The sequence below is a fragment of the Fundulus heteroclitus genome, chromosome 15 (genome assembly GCF_011125445.2).
Source record: "Fundulus heteroclitus isolate FHET01 chromosome 15, MU-UCD_Fhet_4.1, whole genome shotgun sequence".
Taxonomy (NCBI): domain Eukaryota; kingdom Metazoa; phylum Chordata; class Actinopteri; order Cyprinodontiformes; family Fundulidae; genus Fundulus; species Fundulus heteroclitus.
In genome coordinates this window covers 8,191,433-8,202,240 of record NC_046375.1, presented here as the reverse complement: position 1 = coordinate 8,202,240, position 10,808 = coordinate 8,191,433, and the positions used below count along the sequence as shown (strand labels likewise).

General features: G+C 41.5%; 1 protein-coding gene across 2 annotated transcripts in view; it reads left to right on the top strand.

Moving 5' to 3' along the window:
* Positions 1-10,808, top strand: part of ppp2r5a (protein phosphatase 2, regulatory subunit B', alpha isoform) — a 73,176-nt gene that overhangs the window by 9,546 nt on the left and 52,822 nt on the right. The window contains exon 1 of one of the 2 annotated variants that reach the window (XM_036147307.1): positions 8,895-10,008. The exons of the other annotated variant lie outside the window; for it this stretch is intronic. Within the exon in view, the coding sequence (XP_036003200.1) occupies positions 9,861-10,008 (148 nt within the window). The 5' untranslated portion in view covers positions 8,895-9,860. Of the gene's footprint in view, positions 1-8,894; positions 10,009-10,808 lie in introns of those variants that run through there. 2 annotated transcript variants of the gene reach the window in all.

Below are 10,808 nucleotides of genomic sequence, written 5' to 3'. Positions count from 1 at the left end.
GAAGAAAAGGCGGAGCTCCACGCGTGCCATGGCTCCTAGCGTGGTGAGTTTACGTTTTTTGTTCGTTTGAAAGAAGTGTGTGGGGGAAAAATGTGTTGTCTCAGCTGGACGGCTCATATCATCTCCTCTTAAATGTGCAGGATACCCAGCAGAGTGTAACGGTGGTTCTGTTTCGCGATCAGCACACACTCGTCTCCTCGGGTGCTGTTGACGGGTAAAAAAAAAAAAATGCATTGCATATTATATGGAAACTGTGTAAAAGCTTATAGCAGATCCTAGAGGATCATAATAAATATATTATTTTTTCTCAGGGTTGTAAAGTGTGGGATTTGAGGAAGACTACACAGCATACCGTCACGACCCTGTGCCCATGCAGACCTATCCGTACGCGGGCTCTTCCACTCGGATGAGACTGGGTCAGCCCTGGAACATAAACGCAGCCGTCTACCTAAAACGTGTCACTAAACGATCACTCAATTACGCATGTTTTATACGTTGCGTTGCAGTTATTCTGGACTGGTGCTGGACTCCTCCAGGGCCAACATCATGTGTAACTGCACCGACGACAGCATTTACATGTTCAACGTCTGCGGAACAAAGACGAGTCCAGGTAAAGTTGGTCACGTGACGGCTGTAACCTGACGCGTCACTAGATGGAGCCAACGCTCTGCGGCGGCTGAACTCAAAGGGGAGCAGAGCGGCTCTGCATGGCTTCATCTGAAATATGAACGTCTTTAATTGTAAATGCACTGCAAAAATGGAACTAAAAATAAGTAAAATTTTCGTAAAATGAGTGTGAGCAGGTAGATAAGATTATATGCCAATGGCAAAAGATTTTTGCACTTAAAAAATAGGGACAACTCATCTCCATCATCTTATTTCAAGTGCAGGATGTCTAATTATCTTATTTTAGGGGTCAAAATACTCATTCCATTGGCAGATAACCTTATTTACCTGCTCAAATCATGGACAAAAACACAAGTTTTAAGAACATTTTTTACTTATTTTAGGTGCGTTTTTGCAGTGTGCAGTGCCTTGTGAGAGTAGTCATACCGCTCTAGTGTGATAGAGTAAGAAAGATAAGGGATATAACTGTAATTTCGACACATGGTTTTAATGTTTTTATTAGATAAATATCTGAAGAGTGTGGCGTGCATTTGTATGTAGCATCCATCAAGGCTTTGTGGAACCACATTTTGCTGCAGGGTTGTTGTACCGCCCTTTGTTTAGCTCCAAAACAGCGTTTCTTTTTTTATTCTAGCAACAGATTAGCCCAGAAACTGTTACTTCTGTGTCATCGGACCACTAGGTCACCTTCTTCCTTTGCTATTAGCAAACTACAGAAGATTTTTTTTTTTGGCACAGCTGTACCAGTCTTCCACAAAGGGTCCAGGTTTGTGAAGGGCAAAACATCACGTCCAGTCATTCTGCAGTGAGCTGACCCCTCCAGACTAATTTACCAAATGGTAAATGGCTTGTACTTGTATAGCAACTTATCAACACCAACGACCCCAAAGTGGTTTATACTGCTGTCAGTCATTCACACATTCACACCCTGACGGTGAGACAGATTTGTTTGTAGCCCGGGCCAGACTGACGGAAGAGAGGTTGCCATACATTGGCCCTCTGACCACCGCCAGCAGTAGGGCTGGACGATATAGAAGATAAGCATATCGATAAAATTGAAATCGTATTGATGGATATCGATGATTATCAACAGATTAAAACATATATTTTAAGTGCAGCCCTGGCCATTTTATGCTGTTGCATAATGACTTATTTTTAGATACAGAACACACAAACACTGAATTTAAATTCAACCCTTTATTCAACCGACTTTTTACCAAAACAACGTTTTTAAAGAAGAAATAAAAGCATGTGCTCTCTGGGCTCTTTGAAGGGGGCGGAGCTTGGTTCCTGGGTCTGCGTTGTGATTGGTTGGGAGGATGTAATGACTGTAATATTAACCTACATGATATGATGCACAAGGAAGGTGAACTTTTACTCTATTAAACTTTTTACTGACCCTCTTTTTCAATCAACGATATATGTCTATCAATCAATATATATTGTTATTGAATTATTGTCCGGCCCTTGCCAGCGGGTAAAGTGTCTTGAGGACAAAGTGGCTGAGACATCGGAACGGGGGATCGAACCGGCAACCGGCCGGTTACACGGCGACCACCCTAACTCTTGCAACATGCATTGAAGTTTGTGGTTTGTAAAGTAATAACGTGGGTACATAAAGAGGTATGAATACTTTTGCACGGCACTGTACGTATAAATAAATAATAAAACGAGTGTCAAAGTTTAAAGTGTCCACCTTGGTGAATGGTGCAGGACAGGATTTCTAAATGCTCCAAGGAACGGACAAGATGTTTGCAACAACACAAAAAGCTTCTTCCGATTGTCTTTTACTTTGCTAATTTACACATCGAAGGGGTAATGTGGTGAGGTTTTAAAGTGCATCTCTTGCTCCCACCGTGGCAGTTTTTCAGTGGCCACCAAAAACTCCTCGTTCTATGTAAAGTCCTCGATCAGCCCCGATGACCAGTTCTTGGCCAGCGGATCCAGGACCATCATACGTACATCTGGAAGTTGCAGTCCTTTAATATATATATGATATAGAGCTATAGAGATAGCGATAGAGCGATAGAGAGAGAGATAAGCTGATAGAGAGATCTAGATAGAGAGCTCATATATATAATATCGAGAGAGATATATATAGATATAGATATATCTATATATATATATATATATATATATATATATATATATATATAGAGATATATATCTCTCTCTCTATATATATAATATATATATATATATATATATATATATATATATATATATATATATATATATATATATATATATTTATAATTTATTTTTTATTAATTATCCCAATGCTTCCTGAGAAGGAGAAAGTGGATGGATGGATGTTTCCTGAGAAATTCAGTCTTTTACCATCTTCTATTTTTCCAGATCTCTGATCCTCAACATCCTCCCATGATGCTCCAGGGTCACAGTGAGGAAGTGACCTCTGTCGCATGGTGTCCGACAGATTTCACTAAAGTAAGTCAGCAATTTTTTAACGGGTTTCCTCCTGCGTGTGTTTTCGCACGCCTCTTTCTGAACATGTTTTCGCGCGCCGCTGCTCTGTCGGCAGATCGCTTCCTGCTCCGATGACCAGACCATACGGCTCTGGAGGCTCCACCGGGAAACGGATGCCGCACACTCATCGGTGGGTGAAGCCAACCTCGTGGGCTGGGCCCGTCCCAAACCTCCCACAAGTACGTACCTGTCATCACCTGTGTTCTTTTGATTTTTTTATTATTATTATTATTATTATTATTATTAATCTGTTAACATAAATTATGCTCAGTTTTCATTAACTCATACAGAGCAAGCCCAAGGGACAAGTGAGCTAAGCAGTTGCTTACACTGGTTTCCCAAAAGATGTTTATAACTACAACTTATTGACTTTGCCACACTAAAACTGGTGTCTTTAATGAATTTTATTGTTATTTTATTAAGTAACGAACCAAGACTAATTAGAGCATATTTATGAAGTTTTCACAATATCTTATATATAACAATCCGACCCCTTTGAATCTGGTACCCCTAAATTAAAAAGTCACCTAATTGGGCTTGTATCACTGCTGCCTTGCAGTAAGAAGGTCCTGGGTTCAAATCCTGGCCTGGGGTCTTTCTGCATGGAGTACTCCGGCTTCCTCCCACAGTGCAGTGTATGGTTGTTTGTCTCTGTGTTGCTTTGTGATGGACAGGCGACGTGTCCGGAGGGTACCCCGCCTCTCGTCCACAGATCGCTGGAGACAGGCAAGCGGGAATAGAAAATTAATGGATGAAGTCACTTAATCGCTGAATAAAGTCAAGAAGGATACAGCTGAAGACTAAACATGGAGAAGCAGCATTTAGTTCCTATGCTCCACTTACCTGGAACAAACTTCATGAAAACTGTAAAAATCCTGAAAGCCTAAGTTCCTTGAAATCAAGATTAAAAACACATTTGTTTAGGATTGCGTTCGACTGCACTAGTTAAACAATCGAATGCCAATTTTTTAAATTTTTTTTATATATAATCCAACTGCTTTTACCTACTTGCTTTTTTTCTGCTTCATTTCCTGTATTTTTTTTCCGGTATTGCTTTGCCTTGCCTATTAGTGGTGGAGGTTTGAATTTTTAGGCATTTCGTACGAGCAATCATCGATTACTTTGTTCAGTTTATCCTGTATTAACTCCCCCTTTTTTTTTTAGTTTCCCCCTTTCTTCCTGCGGTACACAATTTTTGGAAATTGTACTGATATTTGTAATTTAGGTGTGCGAAATGGGGACTTTCCATTTTTCTAGCAGAAATGCAAAGTCACCATTTGATGCGAGCTATGTCTCTCCATGGAGGGCCAGTATGTCCGCATAGTGCGTCGTTCTCGCCTAAAACCCTATGAGTGAAACACTGATAAATATTATCAGATAACCGGTAAAACATCCATCCATCATCTAAACTCGCCTAGCCGTGCAGATCATGGTAATAAAGTTGATATGGGAAAAAACAAAACCGTCTAAATTGTTGAGATTTTGCTGTGACGGGGTCATTCTGTCAGGCTTTGAGCCAAAGAGACGCCCTTTGTGACAAGAATGGTGAACAGACTTCATCTAATGACGTACTTTGCTGTACTTATGTTACGCCTTCCCTTGTTGCCGATGCCCCTAATTGATAAAAAGTCCCTGATGACTCGATCTTCATGGTAAAACACGGTAGTGTTGGCGTCATGGTGTGGGAATGCTACCAAAGCCTTTTGAAGCTTTAAGCTAATGTTGCTCTTCCTTAAGTGCTATAACTGGCCTATCTAAACTGATTTTCTTCTGTTAAGTGCCTACAGTCAGAGCTGCAACCCCCCCTGCGAAGACCCAGATGATGCAGAGGCTTGCCGGCCTCACCTCGCCCCAGCCTGCTGCCTGCGCCTCCAACAGCGCCGCCCTGCCTCTCCCTTCCAGCACCACGTCACCACGACCCGCCCCACGCCGGTTCCCGTTCATCAAAAACGCCGACCTCCATCAAGCAGTGGCTGTCCCCGACCCATGGATCTCTGAGTCGGGGTCCACCGCCACCCACTCCGCCGCACCAGGAGCCGGGGCCGCGTCCTCCCAGCCCGGCGAGTGGCTCCTCTCCCACAGAGCGACGGGCCAAACGCAAGCTGGAAACGGGGCGATAGGCTCGCCGTCCTCCCGGCTGCGAGGACGGCGCGCGTGCGAGTGCGTTTCAGGAACTCAGCCCTGAAGCCAAGAGGAGCCGCGTCCTGTTCGGACGAGGCAACCCCCCTCAGGAGAGGTCGCGCAGACGGACTGTCACGCAGAGGGCGGCGAGCCAGTTACCCCGCGGCAGGCTGGGAAGGAGAACTGCTCTCTCAGGACAGGGAACTGGCTGTCAGAAATCGGTCAAAAGATGAAAAAAAGCCATGGAGGCACCAGAGGCCATAAGAAACAAGACGGGAAGACACACACTTCATCGGTAAGTGCAGAGATCCCAGGTTTGGACTTAAATTCACATTCTTACTCTGTTCATTCCACAAAAAGTAAAAAACAAAACAACTGGACTTGTTTTCCGTAGTTGAAGACGTTTCACTTCCTCTCCAGGAAGTCTGGAGTAATGTGGAGTACCAAGCTTTATACTACTGCCAAACAAAGACCTTGTAATGGACAGCAGTATAAAGCTTGTTACTTCACATTACTCCAGACTTTTTCAATTGAGAAAGCTTCCTGGAGAGAAAGCGAAACGTCTTCAACCTTCGGAAAATAGTCCAGTTGCTTTGTTTGTTTTTTTTACTTTTTTTGGAATGACCATGACCTGGATGACTGAGAATCTACACCAGCATTCTTACTCTGCTTTCAGATTTTTTTTTTTTCTTCGCTTCCTGTCACGATTTGTTGAAGTTTGTTGGTTTTGTTGAGGCCAACCATGGCAGGAAGTCTTGTGCAGCCGTAAATTTGAGAGACGCACCAGTAAATTGTAACGATGCAACCGTTCTCCCATCCATGAGACCCTCCAGTTTATTTTAATGCATCATATTAACAAGGTTTATCATGTACGGCTACATCTCAGAGATATATTTTTTTGTAGCTCATTTCAGGAGAATCAGCCTCATGTATTATACAGATTCATTTCAAATACAGTGAAATATTTCAGGCCTTTATTTCTTGTAAATTCAGTGTTTCAGAAAATTTTAATATTGCATAAGCTCAGTAAAGAAATGCTATTTTAAACAAATGACTGGCTATGTAATGAGAAAGTAGTCCGTGTAATGTATGTTTCACTCTCTGAGATGAGAGACAAAATGCAGAGCTATTTCATGCTATTCTAATTTTAAAGATACAGCTCCTTTAATTTAGATTTAAAACTGCTATTTCTGCCAAAGAAACCACAGCACATTTTTTTTGGTGGGTTCAAAAAAGTGGGTACAAGTCAGAATCATAATTGGGAGATCAAAAACGGTATTGGCCAGAAAAATCTTGATCGGTGCATCTCTGACAAAAATCTGCATTACTGTTTACACAAGTTTCAGGAGTGATTTTAATTCCTCATTTGATTTCTATCTTCATGTATATTTTTCTGTTTTTGTCTAGCAATATGTGACACAAAAGCGTACTTTTAATGTTTCATATGATTATCATATCTCACCTAACCTCATTTTATTTATTTTATTTGCTTGTTTGTGTTCTAGATGGTCAGCTCATCAAAAACCATGAAAATCTCCACGTTTTTTACAAAGAGGCCCCAGGACTGATCTGTTCGAGCCACCAAGATGCTGCCATTTTATTTTGGGTCTTGCACATGGATTAACGAAACAGTGTTTTAATTGGTTCCTTCATTTTTGCAAAAGATGTTGCAGTTTTTTGTTATCCCCCAAGATATCTGAAGCCTGAGAGCATCTCATCATCTTAGAAAAAAAAAAAATAGCTTGTTGGTAAATCGACCTGTTTACTCAACTGTAATATTTTTAAGAGATGCTCTGGTTAAAGGAGCCTCATTTGTTGTGTTTTAAAATGTTTCAAGTTAATTCTACTAAAACTCTTTTCCTGTAGATGTGCACATTGTTTTTTATATGCAAAGTCAAATTTTGATCAGAGGGTATATCCTCTATCAAATGGACCTCACTATATGAAATCAGCTGATTCACATATATATAATGTTTTGAGTTATTTATGCATGAGTTTATCTTCCATAAGTGCTAGATGGACTTTTTTTTTCAAAGGATCTTTGTTCCACTTGTGAACAGATGTTTATATGTACAAAATAATCAAAAACTGTTGCTTGGGTTGCACATTTTCAGTAGTGAAGTTTTATTAAATTTTAAGTAGTTTTCACTCTATGTGGTTTCTGTTTTATTGTTTATAGTCAGAAGTTGACATCACTGGCAGGGGTGTCATTAAAATTGAGCTTTTAATGATACGTTTTAGGTGAAAAGATTGTACAACTATAACTTTACCACACCCCAGTTGTAGGCAGCACATTTCTGCCATTATTCTAATAATAATTCACTACTCTTATCACTGGTATTGAATGGTTTCCTAACCATTCATCGGGTCTTTGTAGACTGATTCACAAATATTCGTACAGATAGTTGTCTGAGATTTAGGAGAACCTCCTTCAAGTTTAATGTCAGCCAGTTGTATCCATTTCAAAACATGTTTTGATCCTGTTGGGGGAAAAAGCCAACTTCATTCTGACCCAAACTATCATGCTTGGATGAATAAGAACGTTTGTTAGAATGTTGAACAACTAGAATCACCGGGAGTCAAGCAAGACTATCACAATCTGGAAGATGCTAAAACCGTTTTAAAAAGAAGTTTGAATTAATCTTCCAAATTTGATACCAAGCACAAGCCAATTTGCAGCCACAAACGAGGACAACCCAGATGCCTTTTGAAAAATATGAGAAAGACTGATCTATTTTAGGGTAAAAGTTTGCAAAATTAATGAAAAATTGTTATGTATGGTGAAGATTAATGATTTTTGTGGCATTCGTTGAAAAATCTAAATAGTTTCATACATAATGTATCTAATGCAGTTGTTGAAGGAGCATTTCTGGAGTCCAAGGGACACGGGTAAAGCTTTTATATACAAATGACAATATTTTCTGAAATTGACTGTTTTTCTAAACAGAGTATTCTGTATATATTATACTGAAATGTTTTTTTAAAATGTATTTAATCCCTAAAACTGGTATTTAAGAGGTATTGCATTTAACATTCCGAAAAATCCTGAATAGTTGTTGTGTTGGGTGAGAACAGATGTCATGATGCCTACTATATTTAAAAAAAAAAAAGGAAATTGCAATATTTTGGTCTTGTTTTATACCCCAAAGAATAGAGCTGAAAATAAGGGAGAATTCAAAATTCAGAAAAACTCAGGAATATTTTCTATTAATGGCTGGAGCTGAAGTTATTGATGACATTCATACAAATCAAAAAATAAATATTGATAACGTTTAAGTTGTAAGTGTGTTGTGGACAAAGTGAGGGGCCATGAAAGTAATGGTCTAAAAGGTTTAGAGCATGACTTATAATTCCTTTCATAACATTGGGAGTCTTGAAATACTCCTGTACAAAGGTTGTTGAACATATTTCTGGGCTTGGCCGTTGAATACTTTCTGTTGTGTAAATTTAAACGCTTACTACAACCGCCTGTCAGATCACATTCAACAGGGGGAAAAAAAACGCTCCCCCCTTTCACGTTTCACATGTAATGCGCCCGCTTTCCGCGCGACGCGATTGGTTCAAAAAGTTTTAAGTGTTCAAAACACGCGCCTGCGATTGGCTGGAAGGAACGTCAGTCGGTGACGTCTCACCCGTCGGCGCTTTGCTCGGGTAGAACCGACGCAGAGACGAAGAGCGACGGAAAGCCTGGGGAGCGTCTATGGCTGCCTTCTCCGCTCGACATCTCTAGCTGCTTCTCCTCGGTCTTTTTAGAGGCCGTGGAAACGAGACCGTGGCGCTTATATTACTGCGTGGAAACAGGCCCCACGACAAAGTCACTCCTGCGCAGTAACGGCTAACCCCCAACTGCTAAGGAAGCGACATTTTTTTTAACTTCGTCGCCCCTGGACAGTTGTTTTCAAGAGGCACTCAACGGAACTGGGTTTGCTACAACCGGTGCTTTGAAGAAGTCGTGGAGTTGGCGTCGAACGAGCAGCTCCGACGGGGGAATTGGTGGGACGACGATTTGTCGTAACTTTTTTTTTTCTCTCTCTCCCTTTTTTCCTCGTCGACGTTGGAGCGCGGCGTTGTTGCAGCGCCGCATTATCGTCGGTTAGATTTAGCCGAGCTAGCTGGACGCGTTAGCCGCGAGCGTAGCTGCACCGTTCGGCCACGGTCAGGATTTCCAGGCAACTTTTAATGATAATGCCTCGCCTACCTTGTGCAACAGGTAGACCGTTTGCAGGCACGACGAAGTAGCCCAAAGTGTTAGATATTTAGACGCTTATCTCTATTTTTTTTTTTTTTTTTACGTTTTTAACTTTGGGTTGCGCGACGTTTCCGTCTTAGTTTGGATTCTTGACTGTAAAAAAAACAACCAACCAAAAAAAAAAAAAAAAACAACAACAAACACCGCTAAGCATCCTATATTTAAGGCTTCTCAAAGATGCACTTCGAGGGCTCCGACTAACCCACATGCAAGCATGACCATGCTGGATCGTACAGAATAAATACGAGCCCTCCCTCCCAGCTCGGACAGTTCGGCTCCACAATCTGACGCTCATGCGAGAAAAGAGGGAGCGGAGAACCTCGATCCTCTGATTCGCAATAGCCCGTCTGCCAGCTTCGTGAGTTTGTGCATCAAAATGTCCGCCATCTCTGCCGCCGAGAAAGTGGACGGCTTTACGAAGAAGTCCGTGAGGAAGGCGCAGAAGCAGAGGAGATCCCAGGGCTCGTCGCAGTTTCGCACCCAGAGCGCTCCGGTCGAGCTGTCCCCACTGCCGCCGCTCAAAGGTACGGTAAGAGGATAATGGAGGGTGTCTGTGGCTTTAAATACTCTGTCCTGGCCATTGTTCTGTGTGCGCACTGCTGGATCCTTTGAAGGAAAGCCGCTGGATGAGTGTTTATCGTTTTGAGGGGGCTCTTTTTCTTGACATTTTATTTTTTTTATATCATCTGCAGGTGTCAACTTAGTCAACTTTGGTAAATAAAACATAAAAAAAAGTTATGTTTTGCCCATCAAGACGTGGAAAACCCTCAGCCAAGCAGAGAGAGCTGGTTGACCGACATACTGTGCCTTGCACAAATATTTGCCTCCTATGAGCCTTTCAGCATTTTTTTTTTCCCCACACTCCAAACACAAACTACAATGTATTTTATCAGGAATTTATATGACGCACCAATTGACCAACGCAAAGTACAAACGGCTACCAATCATCGTCCTTTTATCTGTTGCCGTCAAATAAAATCTAGTGCAAGCAGTTGTCTCTATAATAACCCTAAATATTGAGTTAGCCCTTTTAATTAAGTCTAAGAACATTAAGTGAGGAAACGGCATGTGTAGAGTTGCGGAGATGACGGCTGTTCTGTGATCTAAACACACCCTCATCTCGGTGAAACACGGTAAAGGCGGTATAATGCTGTGTGGCAGCGTTTCTTCTATGGGAACAGGGATGCTTGTCAGGAAGACTGCGATGGCTAAGTACAGGGTAGTTGAGACTGAGGTGGAGGTTCACTTAAATGCAGGAACCACACTTAAAAAAAAAAACTATTACATGTAAGCATATTTATGTTAGAATGGCCTAGTTAAAGTC